Source organism: Ailuropoda melanoleuca, chromosome 11 (assembly GCF_002007445.2).
Source record: "Ailuropoda melanoleuca isolate Jingjing chromosome 11, ASM200744v2, whole genome shotgun sequence".
Lineage (NCBI taxonomy): Eukaryota > Metazoa > Chordata > Mammalia > Carnivora > Ursidae > Ailuropoda > Ailuropoda melanoleuca.
Window position 1 is genome coordinate 56,799,785 of NC_048228.1, and position 18,246 is coordinate 56,818,030.

General features: G+C 35.6%; 1 protein-coding gene across 2 annotated transcripts; it reads left to right on the plus strand.

Annotated features, from left to right (window-relative positions):
* Positions 1–921: 921 nt before the first annotated feature.
* LOC100466776 (transmembrane protease serine 11B) lies at positions 922–17,014 on the plus strand. Of its 2 annotated transcripts, none has more exons than XM_019810138.1 (10): positions 922–983; positions 4,147–4,265; positions 9,164–9,279; positions 9,365–9,432; positions 10,765–10,925; positions 12,549–12,587; positions 13,343–13,517; positions 15,426–15,685; positions 16,039–16,181; positions 16,779–17,014. In XM_019810138.1, exons 1-10 carry the CDS (start codon positions 976–978, stop codon positions 16,938–16,940), a joined length of 1,251 nt encoding a protein of 416 aa, XP_019665697.1. In that variant the 5' UTR covers positions 922–975; the 3' UTR covers positions 16,941–17,014. The 2 variants fall into 2 exon arrangements, with proteins under 2 accessions (XP_019665697.1, XP_019665698.1); XM_019810139.1 differs by having other exon boundaries at positions 15,603–15,685.
* The last annotated feature ends 1,232 nt before the right edge of the window (positions 17,015–18,246 follow it).

Here is an 18,246-nt window from a genome sequence, read left to right on the forward strand (position 1 = left end):
AGTTTGTCAATTACATGTTAGGTTTTCCTTTCCTGACACTAGTTCTCTGATCATTCTTGCTCTTGAGTCTTGATTCAGTAAGTCAAGACTCACTGTGTTCTCTTTATCTCTCCAGTATTTGGGACAGTTGTTTGCTCTGTATCCTCCCCTCTGTTATGGATCCAAAAAAAGAGTTGCTGACTTCATAGTCTGTTAAGTTTTATACTTCTTGTTAGGATGGAATGACAACTTCCAAGCTTCTTACATACAGAATTGCAATAGCCAGTATACATAAAGAACTCATATATATCCATAAGAAAAAAGATAAATAACCTAATAGAAAAAAATAAGCTAGATATATGAACAGAATTCTCAGGAGAGGAAACCCAGAATGAGAATGAGAATTATTCTCACTGGTAATTAGGGAAATTTACATGTAAATCACAATGAAATACAATTTCTTTTACATCAGAATGATGGCAATATTAGTTATATTAAAACTGATACCTTGTGAAAAATCATTTATCAGAAACTTCTGCCTAGTCATAGCTGATGTCACCTGAGGACTAAGAAGCCAATATAATGAAACTAGCCAAACACAGAGATAGGATTATCCCAATTTACCACAAAGCTGTTTCTTGGGTATACCTTCTAGGTGACCAATCTAAGAGTAGGCTATTATTTTTTTCTAAATGGCCAAGTCAAGGAAGTTTGTGATTCCCTGGATGACTCCTATCTTGAAACCATAGAAATGTGGTAGTCACTAATACTAGTCAGACAAGTTTCATCATATTTGTTCTCTACATTTCACCCAGCCCATAAAAACAAACCAATCAACACTGGATGTAGCACATAAACCTGGGAAACATCGGTATCCTTAAAAGCTACACCAGAAGGCCCTTATTTTAATTATCACTATCATCATTGTCACCACATCATCATCATAACCATCATCACCATCGTTGTCCCTGACAATACCGCAACAATCAGAATACTATGTACAGGTAAATGGGATTTTATTTGGGAGAGTAAGTCTACAAACCCTACCAAGTTCTTAGAGTATCTTCTAGCTTTTTGTTAGCTGCTTGCTTTCTATAGTTTAGATTTTTATTTCTGTACACCACTAAAAAACATGATATTGTTTCTGAGGTCCAAAGACTCTGCAAAGTCTCTGGGAAAGTTTCAGAAAGTTGGAAAAAAAAAGAATCCAATTTCAGCAAAATTTTGCTTACTTTTTAATAAGAACACAACCATTTTTGTTCTCTAGTAATGTAATTGAAATAATATTTTCTAATATGAAAATATTTTCTTGGCAATAACTTAAAAATATAAATTCCATTATAGATTTTTGGATAATGTATTTATAATCCAGGTCCCGAAATGGCAGCTGGCAGACTGCAGAGGGTCCTCAAAACTTCATAGGTTTTCAAATGAATTCCCTCTGTAGGCTCTCTGCTTTTCCAGAATTCCAGGGGAAAGTTAGAGGTGGAAGCCATTCAACTCATTTGATCATTAATTTCTCTGTTCCTTATACACAACTCTTTCTCTAATGACTCAAAGTCTTCTATGGAAAAAAAAAAGTTCTATCTTTATAAAATTTGGGGAATTTTGCACTGGAATCTTGCTTTAACACTCTTCACTGTGTAACAGAATTCAGGTGCATCTAATTCAAATGGTCTGTAAATTAAATTCTAATAAATGAAAATTACAGTTATTTTAAAGCTTTGCAGTTTAACTGCTAATGCAATATCAGAAGGTAGTTATAAGAAAATCTAATCTAGGAAATAATAGCTGGTATGGACTGTGGGGATAAATTATAGTGAGATTGATGCTTTAAAATTGTGAATCATGCAGTTGCCATTATTTTTATTGACATTATTATTGTAAGTTGATTAAGGGGAATGTTGATTATGCCAGAATAGTGATAAGACATTACTTGAATTAGATTCAATAAAAAATGAGGCAGTTATAGTTTAATTAAGTATGTGGAGCTGGTTAAATTCACTGAAGATTAATTTTTAATCTGTTTTCTTTGTTAAATGAATTCGTTCTGGAATGCATATTTCTGTTTTTAAAAAAATGGCCAAAATTAATTTGATAAATGAGAAAGTAAATTGTTTCATGAATGGAACTTTTTAAATATTTAGAACATCATTTAAATAATTTCAGCTCTTATTTAAAAATAATAATTCCTAGAGTCCATGAATCACATTTACTCGAGGAAGGGCTGAATAAAACATAAATCACTGTGATGTTTTAGATGTAAAATATCTCCTTAATTGTTTATGATAGGAAGAAATACATAATGAAGGGGAAAAAATCATCAGTGCTAAAGTAAAGAAAAAAAAAGTATTCTCTAGCACTTCTGAGACCTTCTAAAAGGAGCTTTCAAAGAAATATATTTTGTAACGTGGTGATCACTTGTATAGAAATATAGATTTCAGCTACTTTGGAGTCACTATTCAGGCTACATAGTATTAAAGTCCGTCAAATTAATTTGCATGTCTCAGAAAGACTAAGCTACCAGACTGAGTTACAACTGGCTAATCCAAAACAAATCTGAGACCTCAATATCACAGTAAACATTTCTAGTTATTAGAAGAGACTTATTATCAGATAGTCATAAGGTTCTAAATAGCTATTAATTACCTTAATTGCATACTCCTTTTAAAGTGTGATTCATCTAGTGTAAGAAACAGAATACCTGAATAGCTTTTTTGCTCTGAAGATGAAATTAAACAGCAGGATTCCCGTATGAAAGCATACATGAATGCATCTGAAATAGGGAGTTTCTTTGAAGAGCTTTGACAAAAAATTATGGTTCTAGGAAACACTAATTAACAAGTCCTCAAAGGGGAATAGAGAAGAGGTAGGATTAAGAATAGAGAACAGAGCAGAGAGGGAATAAGACTAGGTGGAGTTACACAGTTGTGTCATAAGGTAATATTTGTTTTTTAAAGGAACTTCTCTACCTAAAAATAAATTGGTCCTAGAAGGATCAAAACAAAAAGATTCTCATATTCGTAGGGAATATCTAATGTGCCAAATATATGCCCTGATTACAAACTCCTCTGTTTAAAAGTTTTGTGTAGGATGATACAGAATACGAGAGATTGAAGAAACAGCTAAGGCTATTTCGAAATTTTAAATCAGATTTTTAAAAAAGATTTTTAAAATTTATTTGAGAGAGAGAGAATGAGCATGAGCAGGGGAGGAGGGGCAGAGGGAGAGGGAGAAGCAGGCTCCCCACTGAGCAGGAGCCCTTTGTAGGGCTCATTCCCAGGACCCCGTGGGATCATGACCTGAGCTGAAGGCAGACATTTAACTGACCGAACCACCCAGGGAGCGCTTAAATAAGAATTTTACCGGTGTTTGTTATAACACTTCTTCCAAATCAGCAATTTCATGACATCGTGTCTTTCAAAATATGCAGGATAAATAACTAGTGTCTAAACTTTATATAGATTAGACTGAGGGTAGCCATAAAACCTAACTGTAGTCCTAGACCACTCCATTTGGTTCATGCCAAGTCACCATATATTATTTTTCATCTAATTGATCGGCTTTGATGATGAAACTTACCTGTCTCTTAATTTATTTATTATTTATTGTCAATAATAAATAAATAATACTATATAAATAATATATGTATATAAATCATATATAAATAATAGATAAATATAAATAATAAATAACTAATAAAATTAATTTATTATTTATTAATTTATAACATGAGATAACTGTGGTTAGCATCATGATATTCCCTTCCACATTTAATTAAACCTTATAAATGTTTATATTATATATTTGTTTATAAATCCGTATATGTCCATGTACATGATATTGCAAAAATGCAATCAGACCACACCTAGTGTTTTGTAACCTACTTTAGATAAATAAAAAGAGCAAATCAATTTCTCCTCAGAGAAACCATGTGAATCTTGCTCACTGCTATATCCCCGGAAGCTAACACAGCACTCAGATATGATTTTTTTAATGAATGAGCACTGGGATCTATCCTCTTTGAGATGTTTAAGCCTTCTGTGTTTCATGCTAACATAGGGGCCTAATCATAAATTATAAATTATGTTGAATGAGTTGAAGGAGAGCCAGGTACATTTAGAATGTCTATCATCTGATTTGAGCCATTTTCTTTTCCTTTCTTAGGTACAGCGTATCTTCCCAGAGAAGATCTTGGCCAGTATGGATGGTGATCCTTATTTTTTTTGGAGTGACAACAATCTTGGGAGTAACTATTGGTCTCCTTGTTCATTTTCTGACAGTTGGTCAGTATCATCTAACCAAAGTTTATAAATTTTTTTGAATCAAATGTCTCCTTGAGCCACTCTGTAACTTATATTACCAACAATGAGAGTATGGGCAAGACTGAAAAGGTCTATATTTTGAGGCCAAATGCATTGTCAATAAAGGAGCTTATGCAGTAGGTTAGTAGTTGAATTGTTATATATTTTAGCAAATATACCTAAAAATTTGGAAATCCCTACTCTTCTTGGCTCAATTCTGGTTGTTAAGATATACTTGCTAAATAGCAATGGATAATCCACAAATGTCTCATCTTCTTTTTTTAAATTTAATTCAATTTAATTAACATACAGTGTATTATTAGTTTCAGAGATAATTTAGTGATTCATCAGTTGCATATAACACCCAGTGCTCATTACATCAAGTGCTTTCCTTAATGCCCATCACCTGGTTACCCCATCCTCCCACCCGCCTCCTCTCCAATAACCCTCAATTTGTTTCCTATAGTTAAGGACTCTATGGTTTGTCTTTTCTCTCTTTTTGTCTTATTTTTTCTTCCCTTTCCCTATGTTCATCTGTTTTATTTCTTAAATTGCACATACGAGTGGAATAATATGATTTTTGTCTTTCTCTGACTGACTTATTTTGCTTAGCATAATGCCCTCTAGTTCCATCCATGTCATTGTAAATGGCAAGATTTCATTCTTTTGATGCCTGAGTAATATTATATATATATATATCCCTCTTCTTTATGCATTCATTGGTTGATGGGCATCTGGGCTCTTTCCACAGTTTGGCTATTGTGGACATTGCTGCTATAAACTTTGGGGTGCATGTGCCCTTACAAACCACTATGCTTGTATCCTTTGGATAAATACCTAATAGTGCAATTGCTGGGTCATAGGGTAGCTTTATTTTTAACTTTTTGAAGAATCTCCATGCTGTCTTCCAGAGTGCCTGCACCAATTTGCATTCCCACCACCAGTGTAAGAGGATTCCCCTTTCTCTGCATCCTTGCCAACATCTGCTGTTTCCTGAGTTGTTAATTTTAGCCATTCTGACCAGTGTGAGGTGGTATCTCTTTGTCATTTTGATTTGTATTTCTCTGACGCTGAGTGATGTTGAGCATTTTTTCATGTGTCTGTTAGCTATTTGTATGTCTTCTTTGGAGAAATGTCTGTTCATGTCTTCTCCCCATTTCTTGACTGTATTTTTTTGGTTTTGGAGTGTTCAGTTTGATAAATTCTTTATAGATTTTGGATACCAGCCCTTTATCTGCTAAGACATTTGCAAATATTTTCTCTCATTCTGTAGGTTGCCTTTTAGTTTTGTTGACTGTTTCCTTTGCTGTGCAAAAGCTTTTTGTCTTGATGAAGTCCCAATAGTTCATTTTTGCTTTTGTTTCCCTTGCCTTTGAAGACATGTCTAGCAAGAAGTTGCTGCAGCTAAGGTCAAAGAGGATTTTGATAGATTCCTGTCTCACATTGAGGTCTTTCATACACACAAATGTCTCATCTAAAAGTAGATAGTAGAAGTGATTGTATGTTTATTTAAATTTGATCTTATTTTTAAAATTGTTGTTAACATTACATTCAGAACGCTTGGTTTTCCAATTTATTTTTACCTTTCAGGAAAATAAAACCTTAAATCTGTGTAGCTATTTAATGTTTTCAAAGAAATTTGACATCCATTATTCCACTTGATCCTTTGAGCTAGGGAGGGTAGGTTTTACTACTATCTTTGTTTTCACATGCAAAAAATCAAGATTGAGAAAAGTCAAGTGCTTATTATTATAGGCTTTTAAGTGTCATAGATGAGCCTAAACCCAGACCTTAACATTCAAGTGTATTATTCTATTTTATCATATGTTTTTCTGTTTTATTCCTCTGAAATATATTACCCTATATAATAATGAACTGTAGGATGTACTTTCCTAATACTGTGACAATTCCAGCTTTTCCTTCAACGTGGCCTCTCCTTTGTTTTCTCTATCTTTTTTTTTTTTTGAGATTTATTTATTTGAGAGACAGAACAAGTGGGGGGAGGGACAGAGGGAGAGAATCTTCAAGAAGACTCCCTGCTGAGCACAGATCCCTAGGTAGGGCCTGATCTCACCACCCATGATATCATAACTTGAGCAGAAACCAAGAGTTGGGAGCTTAACCAACAGAGCCACCCAGGTATCCTATGTTTTCTCTGACCATCTTGGTCTCAAATTTCAAAGCTTGTCCTTCAGAAGGGTAATGTATGCTTACAGTCTCTTGCCTGCCATGTCTGTCCCTGAACTATCTAGTCTGGATCCTTCTGTCCTTTGTTTGATTCTGCTCATTAAAAAATGGCATTCATTACATAATTTCCCCTTAAGGAAATTTGCTCCAAGTTTACCAAATCAAGCCTCGTGAAGAAGCCCAGTAGCTTAATTAGTTATCCTTCCAAAATATAATTTTTATTTTAAAGATCCCTTCTTCTGGAGAAACAATGCATTCATGGACAGAGTGGTGCAAAAGGGAGAACTGCAGACACCCTGGCTCAAGCAGGACATGTGTGGGACGAGAATTTGCCCTTGACTTTTTCTACATGGTCAATCACCTACAATTTCAAATACAAGGCTAGGTGGGCTTATATTACCTGAAATTAAGTTAATTGAGCTGGGCTCCTTATGAAGTACAAACATGCACTCAAAACTCTGTTGTAAAGGTCGTCTGGAGTCACCTTGAAAGATGGGTTTGCTCTAGGATTCTGACTTAAGAACGAATACAATTTTGTTAATACTAAGAGCAACTTAAGTTGGATAACACCTAGAGTAATCTCTTATTCAAGTGGTATGAAATTAGCTTCTCTGTCTGAATGTATCTATTGTTTTCAATAATTATTTTTGAGTTTCCACTTCTTGGATTAACTCAGAGATTAATATTCCACAAGGATCATTATTCTAGAAATGACTGGTTCAGCTCTTTCTTAAGTATTTTATCTAACGAAACTATTTCCAAAAACTTACACAGACATTTACAAACAATTGCAAAATCGTTCAGATAGTTAATCTAGTAGTGCTAAACCCTGGCTTCCTCTCAGAATCACCTGTGGAGCTCTTTTAAAGAAGTGTCCATTCCCTTAGTTTTTCTGATTCAGTGGAACTGGGGCAGGACCTGCCCATGGGTGCCTTTTAGAAGCTCTGTAGTTATTCTAATATATAGATAGTGTTGCAATCCATGGGCCTAAAGCAATGTTTTATAAAGGTAATAAAATATATTTCCCTCTTAAAATAGATTTTATTATAAACTTTGGGATGTGGACAGATTACTATGTAAATACTGACTGTTACTATGTCTGTAAAACTGATTATGATTTTAAAGACCACAGTGTAGTGTACAGATAGATTCCCACTCAATTTATCTAAATAATTGTATTATTCAGCTCAAGCTGCCACAACAGAATACCACAGACTAGGTGTCTTAAACAACAAATATTTATCTTCTCACAGTTTTGGAAGCTGGAAGTCCAAGATCAGAGTGCCAGCAGGACCACTATAGCCTCACATAGCCTTTTTTCTGTGGCATATGGGGTTGAGGGAGGGTAATTTGTGGGAGAGAGAAAGAAGGATCAGTCTCTTATGTCTCATCTTATAAGGCTATCAGTTCTATTGATTTCTGATTTAACCCTATGACCTGATTTATGGTCTGATTTAACCTTAATTGCCTTGTTAAAGGCCATATCTCTAAATATAGTCACAGAGAGGGTTAGGGCTTCAACATATGAATTCTAAGGGGACAATTCAATTCATAAAAATGATCAAGGGAAAATAAACTTAAAAATTGCACCTCAAATCAATCTGATTTTCCAGTAATATAACTAGAGTCAGATATCTAAACATCATGGTCTCTTTAAATATGGGCATGATGTATATGACTTTTGACAAATTAATCTGCCTACCTGGGATGCCTGGGTGGCTCAGTCGGTTAAGGGTCTGCCTTCAGCTCACGTCCTGATCCCAGGGTCCTGGGATCAGGTCCTGCTTTGGGATCCCTGCTCAGCAGGGAGCCTGCTTCTCCCTCTCCCTCTGCCCCTCCCCCCTACTTGTGTTCTCTCTCTCTCACACACTCTCTCTCTCTCCCAAATAAATAAATAAAATGTACATAAAAAAATAAGTTTCCTAAAAAAAAAATATCTGCCTACCTATAAATACCCAAGTTCAGCATACCGGATGTAACACAAAATTAGCAGATTGTAGTTGTTTGCTCTTCTATTTGATGATAGGCTTCATCGATCAAAAGCATGAAATGGTAAAAAGAGGATCTTGGAGTTTACTTTTTGCAAGTTAGTCTTTGTGATTAGTGAAATAAATTCCAGAAAGCTAAAGTGATATAACACCATGGCACAGCCAATTGGTGGCAGGGTAGGGCAGTGGGAATTCCTCAAGGAATGACTACAAGGAGTAGAAAGCAGGCTGACAGGAAATGAGGCAGAAGAAAAATTACAAGAAGGTGTAGATCATCCAGAAAGTCAAGGGGAATGTTTGTAATATTTCCTGTATCAGAAGTGCTTAGAAAGAGTAATTGTGTAATCAATTTAGGTTACATATGAAAAATAGATTTCACCTCTAGTGCACACTCAGGTAGCTTGTTAGTGGCTGCCTGGATTGCTGTTTTGAGATGTATGCTAAGGGTATTCCTGGCTTCAATGGGGTAGTGACATTTATTATCATATGAAGAAAGGAGGAGTATCATTTCATGAAAGCTGGGTAGTTGCCATTTCTAGACTGAGTGGATATTTACTCCCTTTCATTGCTTTCTTCTTCCTTTCTCTCTCCCTCCCTCTGATTATTTAAAAATCTGGGTCAGATGTTAATTTTGAGACAGAGATATGGGGGGACTTGAGGCTACTTGTTATTTTAAAATTCTTTGAGTATTTCTTTGTTTTACAGGAAAGATTTTCTATTATCAAAGTGATTTTCATATTTCTGGAGTTACATACAATGATAGTTGTGAAAATGGAGCTTCACAAGCCAGCACAGATCTGAGCAAAAATATAGAGACTAAGGTAAGTGAGAGATTTCTTTTAATAATGTCATAATAAATTTGATTGAAACAGATATGGTGGCTACTTTGTTTCTTTCTCTTGACAGATGTCTGATGGTTTTCAAAATTCTACCATATATAAAGAATATATCAACTCTCAGGTCATCAAAATTCTGTAAGTACAAATTCAATCAGGATCTCATGGAAAGGAAGGTAGATGATATGTCACATCAGCCATGGTTTTAAATAACAACAATAGAAAAAATAGGAAGAAGGAAAGAAGGAAGGAAGGAAGGAAAGAAGGAAAGAAAGAAAAAAGAAAGAAAGATCCATAAATTAAGATGTCATTGCAATTAATAAATTTCTGTTAAGAATAAGAACTGTTCTGTGCAAATCTGTGATCTCCACACTTGAAGGGAAATTATAAGGCTGTTAGTAGCAGCCAGTTCTGACTACTATGATGAAAGATAATTGTAACTGTGAAATAAGAGTCCCACCTGATTGTTTCGGTACTAACTTACTAGCCTCCTCTTCTCCCATCCATATCCATCTGGCCATACCTTTCCCAAAATAATCTTCTGTTGGTCTCTTTAGTAATTACTATCACTATAGTGACTGTGAAGCAAAGTGAATTTTAGTGTCGTTTAAGATAACATTTGTCCAAATAGGTCTTTGGAGTATGCCTGAGTATGGTGGTGGTCAAGAAGTATGCAAGGAGGAGGGTATCATAGAGCACAAGGGATGAGTGATAAAGGGAGAGGATATTTGTATTTTGGTAATTGCCAATATCCATTCTGGGGGAATTCTGAACTTCCAAAACAAAACAAAAAAATCCAGCTGGCCAAAAGACCAACCAACTAACCTACTTACAAACAAAAACCTTCTATTGAAAATAGAAGTTGTGGGTATTTTTAGAAAATTGTGATTTTGTTTGAAAGTCTCCCAAAATGAGTTAAACTCCTTTCCTAATTAATAAAAAGAATGTAGTGAATATATAGATAATGGATATTCTCTTTATGCTTTAGAGTTATCTTTCTGAGCTTTCTCATGTACAAATCTATTGGGGTAGAGAGGTATAAGAAATTATAGGGAGAAGCTTAGTAATGGCTCCTGAATATATGCTAGGAGTTATCTTTCAAATGCTTCCTGGTCCTGCATTTATCTTTTTCTCTAAAGTTATTAGAAAACATCTGCACAACAACATGGCTTTTACTGTTATAATAAACCCTACATCAATCATTTGTTGACTAGTACTCAGTTTCTCACATGTGTTTGAAATATTCTGATTTCTAGTTTGAAGTTCACATCTTCTCCCATGACCAATACCTCTGAGCCAGTTGGAAGATTTTTAGAGACCCTTGTACTTTATACGTACTGAGACAATATCTGTGTATTGTTCTTTAATATATGTAAAGAAAATATGATAAAATACAGGAAATTCAATGTGTTCACAAAATGTTTACAAAAATCAAGAAATAGCACACTAGAACATTTCTGTTGTTTCTAGTCCTGATCCCAATGGCTCAAGTGTACAGTTACAGCTGACATTCAAATTTCCTCCAGCAAAGAGGGATAGCATGAAGACTAAAATCGAAGCTATCTTGCATCAGATATTGAAAGACAACATGGCATTCTGGAATGCAGTCCCTACTTCCATGAGACTCATAGGTATTTCACTTATTTCCATTATTTTCTATTACTTAGCTTTCTGGACTACTTGAAAAAAAAAAGTACTAGGAAAAAAGTGAACCAGGAGTTTCAGAAATTTGCTTTGGGAAAAAAATATACTTCCCAAATTCTGGTACTCCTACCAATGAGTTGGCATGAAAGGGGCAATGCCATGAAATCTTTGAAGAGTGATAAGAACGACTGTTAAAGTATGGGCATGCATTTGAGCTTGGAAGGCTTCATGTATAAGAAAGGGGGTGAAGGACTCTAATCGAAGCATTATTCCTCCCTTCACTCTATTCTTGTGAGGATCTCAATATAGGAAACAGATTCAGGGTTTACTTGATCATTCAGTGTGGAGACTGCTAGGTAAGAAGGAAGTTGGGGATAGGGAGTTCTCACTGCTTCTTGTGGAAGAAAGGGAATGATACTAACAAAGAAGAAAATTGTCTGGAATAATTTCCTAGAAAACAAGGGAAGAAAATGATAGGATTTTGCTCCAGTACAGAAAGTGAAGTCTGTAAAGATCTTGAAGATCCTGCAAAGGTCTTGAAACTCTCATTTGGATTGTTAAAAGACCTGTTAGATGATAAGCATATAGTTCAGAGCTCAGTTTTGTGGTTCTTCCAGACTGAGAGTTGATCCTAGTGTCCTTGAAGGCTATCAAGGCTGACAGCTGCCAGTTATAGCTCCTTTGCCTCAGAATACCTGTCACCAATGGAGCGCTCATGACAAGTGAGTTTGAGGTAGAACTTCTCAAAAGAACAACACAATTGCTCTGTGCCTATCATTGGGAAAGAAGGCTGCCCCTCTATGTCCTATAGGTTTAGTCAGCACTTGTTGGAGGGTCTTCTTGTAGTTCCCTACTTTTTCTCTTTCTCTCTAAAGTCTCTTCCCAGGGGCTCCTGGGGGTTCAGTCAGTTAAGCATCTGACTCTTGGTTTCAACTTAGGTCATGGTCTCAGGGTCAGGAGATCAAGCCCTGCATGGAGCTCCATGCTCAGTGGGAAGTTTGCTTGAGATCCTCCCCTTTTCCCTCTGCCCCTCCCCCTGCTTGCACTGTTTCTCTCTTTCTAATAAATGGGTGAATCTTTAAAAAAATAATAATAATAAAAATCAAGTCTCTTCCCAATAGAAAAGAGATTTGAATTTAAGTTAAATTCACAAAATTTCTTAATTCAATCATAGTAGTGAGATGATGCTAGAGGATAGGCCCAATGAAATAAAATTTTAATTAGAATTTTTTTCTTTATAGATAACTCGGAGTATTTCAGAGAGATGAGAATTATCGTGAGGAAAGAAATCCAAAGATAATTAATTCCCAGTCCCTGTTTTAGTGAGAATCTCAGCTTCTCACCTCAGTAAATATATTACTGCAGCTATCACAAAATTGAGAGCTTTGTTTTTATTTCCTTTTCCCCTTTCCTATACTACTTGGTCGAGATGTGAAGAGATGGTCAAAATATAATAAGTAGGAGGGAGAGGGCTGATGACTGGTATGTGAATTAGTCTGAATAGTTAAATGTTGGGTGTAATTGGGCTAGGAAAGTTAGCATGCATGTTTCTGGGTAGAATATAATTGCTTGATGACATTTTATTAAATTTATGTTTTTTTTTATTTCAGAAATCAGCAAGGCTGATGCCGAAATGCTTACCAATAACTGTAAGTTTAGAAACTATGATAAATTTAATGCATTCACGAATACTTCCCCTATCATTATTCTAAAAAGCATCCTGAAATATATCATTTGGAAATCCATTAAGTAATCTTAACACTGGTCTATGAATTTTAACATTTGTAAGGATGAAATGAGAACTGATTTCAAAGAATGGAATCATGAGTGAAAAATATCATATCTGAGTCAGTTAAAATAAAAAAGATTGAAGGGAAGAAAAGACAACTTAAGATAATAAGAAAATGTGAAAGTAGGCTATATCAAATACATTTATAATAGGATAAAAAATAGTTCTGAACCTTTTAAATGAGTTCTCTTTAGAGTATCATGTTGCACGCAAGATACATGTATGCATTCATTCACTCAATGGATATTTATGGTGTATCTATTATCCACATGGGGCTTTACAGATAGCATATCCTATGCTGTGCAAGATACAGACATAATAAGTAGTCTCCACCTTCAAGAAGTTTGCAATCTCCTTGGAGACATGGGAATTATAATAAATAGATAAAAGAAAAGTCGTCAAAAGATGATCGAGAGTGAAAAAGAGGGTAAGTAAAAGTCACCCAAACCAAGATGGAGTCAGGTACCATGATCACAGTACATTCCAGGAAAGACACTGCATTGCTTAGTAGTTGCTGGACAATCACTGAAGGGTTCCAAGTAATGTTTTAAGATGTATTTCTTGTAAAGCATAATCAAAGGTAGCTGCTCTTCTGTAAATAAATCCTTTCTTCAGGTTGTGGAAGATCGGCCAACAGTATTATTCCAGGCAACCGAATAGTGAATGGGAAGAATGCCCTGGTGGGGGCATGGCCATGGCAAGCTAGCATGCAATGGAAAGGTCAACACTTATGTGGGGCATCTCTGATCAGCAGCCGGTGGCTATTATCTGCAGCTCACTGCTTTGCTAAGTAAGTGTGAAAGTCTGACTAACTGTAGGATTCTAGGTTCAGGCCTATTTTGGGTCATCTGTGGGGATTGGCCTAAATGTGTGAACATTCACCAAGGTCAAATGAAATTTATAATTACCTGCATAACTGAAGGGCAGGAGAAGCATTTACATTCATCAAAGAGGAGGGGCACCTGGATGGCACAGTTGGTTGGGCAGCCAATTTTTTGGTTTCTGCTCAGGTTATGATCTTACGGTGGGAGGGAGTCCTGCTTCAGGCTCTGTTCTCAGCACGGATAATTTCTCTCTCCCTTTCCTCTGCCCTCCCCCCACCATGCTTGTGCACATTCACTCTCTCTCCTCTCTCTAAAATAAATAAATAAATCTTAAAAAAAATAAATTTGTCAAAAAGGAAAAGGTGAATAGAAGTAATTCACATTTTGCAAATACCTACTTTGGCCTGACATTAAGTGCTTTATTTACATCATTTTATTTAATCAAAACAATAATTCCGTATGGAAGTTATACTTTAATCTATTTAAAGATGAGGAAACTAGGTCTGAACGAAGTGGTGATGTAACTTGGCAAAGTTCATACAGCTACTAAATTAACAGAAATTGAATGTGACGCCAGGTATGTCCGATTCCAGTTACTATGTGCTTATTTGCCTTGCTTTCCAGGTGCTTATTACCTGACTGAAAATATCTAAATGTGATATATTAAATGTATTAGTCAGCATAGTGTATTAGTTGTCACATATACAAGATGGTAAGTTCTGTGAACATTTGACGAAGGAGAGCACATCCAGCTGAGGGATGAAGATGTAAGATTCACCTGGACCCTAAAGATAAAAGATTTGATTGACGGGGTGGGTAGATGGGAAAGAACAATATGCATTTTGGATTTGGTAAACCACCTTCTTCAGATGTGTTGAGGTGGAGCAACACAAGTTGTATTCTGTAGGCAGCAAACAAAAAGCGCAATTTGAAGTAGAGAAGGTTTGTTAAAAGGAACATTAGAAAATACGCTTGGGAAAATTTGTTGTATTGATCAGGCGCATTTATAATTGACATGATGCTTACTTCCTGAGAAAGTCTCTTTTACAAAGCATGGTTGCAAGATTTGTTTCTGAAGCAATTTTCAAAAAGTAGTCCATAGATAGGAGACCACCCAGGGTACTTGTTTGAAGTGTGGGTCCTTACACAACACTCCAGACCTTTTACATATAAATCTCAGGAGGTGGAGCCTGAATTGATTCTAAGGGAGTAGAGTTTAAGAAACACATTGACTGTGGGGAGTCACCGAAAGTTTTAGAACAGGAGAAGGATTGAAGAGTGTTACCATTACATGAAGTTTTTGAAAATTAAAAACAAAACAAAAACAAAAACAGCATCTGCCATTTTGAGGGAAGGTGAGAAACGTTAAACAGGATGTTACGTCCTAAATTGAGAAAGAGTTTCAGAGGAAAACTGGAGAAATGATCAGAAAATTTAAATTAGAAGCCAAGATGTACGAACTTGGTAAACATAGTAGGGTGATTGGGTAAGAACAAGTGACAATTTTTTATGTACAAAGATGGCCAGAGCCTGCCACAGGCTCTTGGAATCCAGGGTGTTTGGTAATAAGAGTGATTCTGGGCCCCATCCAGTGAGGCTACCCAAGTCAAATGCTCAGAAACTGGGTGGGGTTTTAATAGCAGAAGACATCAGTGGCTCTAGTGAGAAGGATTTGCGGAAATCGGACAGCTCAAATAGTCCTTAGCACTATTTTATTTGCAACATCTCTGGGTCAAAAACATCTTTAAAAACAAAAATTTGGTGTTTTTAGTGTTGGTTGGGAGGCTCGTGCCTTACAGTTATGATATAATGACCACTACGAACACTGTTTTGCTCAAAAACTCTACGTATTTTAATTAAATTGTGTCTTTTAGGAAAAATAATTCAGACGATTGGATTGTCAACTTTGGAACTGTAGTAAATAAACCATATGTGACACAGAAAGTCCAAAACATTATTTTTCATGAAAATTATAGCCAGGTTGGGGTTTATAATGATATTGCCCTTGTGCAGCTTGCTGAAGAAGTCTCTTTTACAAAGTATGTTCGTAGGATTTGTCTTCCTGAAGCCAAAATGAAGCTCTCAGAAAATGCCAGTGTTGTAGTTACAGGATGGGGAACACTTTATATGAATGGTAAGTTTTTCTGTAAAAAGGTAATAGCTTCGTGGGAGTAATTATTTAAACAATCAATCAATTAACCAATCAATCACTCTTTCATGCAATTAATCAGTCAGTAATTATACCAAAAAGAAAACCAAGTGGTAGGGCCAAATTGTCTTCAATTTCTAAAATACCTCTAGGAATAAGAATTGGAAGAGTTGGAATTATGTGTGAAGCAGCCAGCTACAGTAAACACCAGAGACCAATCTATGCTGGGACCGGTCTGGCTTTTGCTGATCAAAAGAATCTACTTTATTCTATAGATGTTCTTTGTCTCAACAATCAAGGTTAAGATCCTCATAATACACAGAATTTATTGCCTTTAGGTCCCCTTCCAGTGATACTTCAACAAGCCTCTCTGAAGATTATCGATAACGAAGTTTGCAATGCTCCATATGCATTATCTGGCACAGTGACTGATAAAATGCTATGTGCTGGATTTATGTCAGGAAAAGCTGATGCCTGTCAGGTATGTGTAGACATACCAATCATTTTCCCCCAAAGTACTAATTAAATGAAAGCTTTCATCAACACAAAATTTTGTGTGTGTGTTGATGATTTCCATAGAGTAGATTTTTTTGATCCACATAATGGATCAGAGTCCAGAGAAGCTCTGGTGAACAAAATCCTTGCTCTCATGGAGTTTTCAGTCTAGGAATCCATACCAAGGACAATACTTACCCAGTAATAAAAGAAATTTGGCCCTATTTTCTGGGCAATCAGCACAATAGAGTGCTGCCTCTTCCTTATCCAGAGATGCAGCAGGAGGTCTAGCATGTGCACACGTCCCCCATTCCTCAGGCTTCGTTATGCAACAGCCACATCACTTTCTCCATAGTCAAGGCTGAACTCATTATAAAGTCTACTGTGCCCAATCCAACATATGGCAGCTGTAGGCAGCATATTCTGGTTTGTATTTGCCCTGGGTTTTGAATAAACCCAAGTTCCATAGTTCTGAGCCCAAAAGAGGGTAGACTGTTTTGAGTGCCCAGGGCTTTGGATAAGTCCGGAGAAGCAGTAAAAGGAAATTCTTTGACAAGAAACATGTCTTCCTATCTTCTTCTAGAACGATTCTGGTGGACCACTAGCTTACCCGGACTCTAGAAATATCTGGCACCTTGTTGGAATAGTAAGCTGGGGTAATGGATGTGCTAAGAAGAATAAACCCGGTGTTTATACACGAGTGACTGCTTATCGTGATTGGATTACTTCCAAGACTGGACTCTGAAAGAAAAGTAACTTTGAAATGGAGCATAAAGACAACTGCAGGGTATTCTTATCTGTTGCTTCAAGTCTTTCTCTTGATTGTTGATATAAATCCTTTTGTTACATCCAAATACATAAAGGTTTTTATCAATATTTTATTATATGTAAAACATTATCCATTCATTTATTTATCTATTCAAATAATACAGGAAATAGGAAGAAAAAAAAGAAAAGATGGCCAAAATATTTTTATTAATAGCCTAGTTCTTTTTTGGGGGGGATTTTTTAAATTTAAATTAACCAAGTTATAGTCTAGTTCTGATTTATCTTACTGTCATATTCAAAATTTACCTTTATTTATTTTTCAGAATTTACAAAAATACACATTTTTGTTAGTATGAGAACATTTATGCTGGGTCTACCAAATAAATTATTTTTCATTCTATAAATTATAATTGCATTTTGTTAAACTGGAATATGTCAGATAAATAAATAATATACATTCATTTTTTATATATATGTGAGATAGTTTGTGTACCATGTATAATCATATGATCTTGGAGTGGAGAAGGGATATGAGCTAGAACGTTTCTCAATTTATAGAAAAGGAAAATAAAGACTAGAGAGGAAAAATTATTTGCTTAAAGTCACTCTTCACTTGTGACCCTCACGTGAACTTCCCCTGGTAGAATTTAGATACAAAATTAGTCGGGAGTTTAAAAATAATTTTTAGGTTGCAATTATTTATCTAACATTTTATTCACGTCATCTTTTCGTCATTTGTTTGCCTTCACTTATAGCAAAAATAATGTGAGGTCTTCAAGGACATGGAACTGTGTGGCAGCAATTGTAATAAGGTCTCCTTACAGTGAATGTACAAATAAATGTATGGAGGGCTGACTTTGTAGTCTCTGCAAATTATTTACCTTTTGTGATTTCCTTAAATAAAAAAGTAGCTAAAATTTTCAAAAGCAACTAAAATAAACTAGAAAAAAAAATACTCCTTTCTTCAATTGTTTGTGATGCTACTCTTTCATTCTTTCTTTATTATAAAGTATGATACAAGTGATAAACATGATGTCAAGACAATCCATAGCCAGGTGTGTTTTTCTCTCCCCACTCCTTTCTCAGGCAGATCACACGTATTTATTGAGCACCTAGAGTGTTCCAGGAACTATCAGGTATAGACATGGTAACTTCTTTCAAAGATGCTGCATTTTTAGGACAAAGATGGGCAATAAACATATAAATAAGAGAATCCTGGGTTGTGATAAATGTAATGAAAAAACCAAAAAGTAGTATGATAGAAAATAATGGGGCAGATGAGG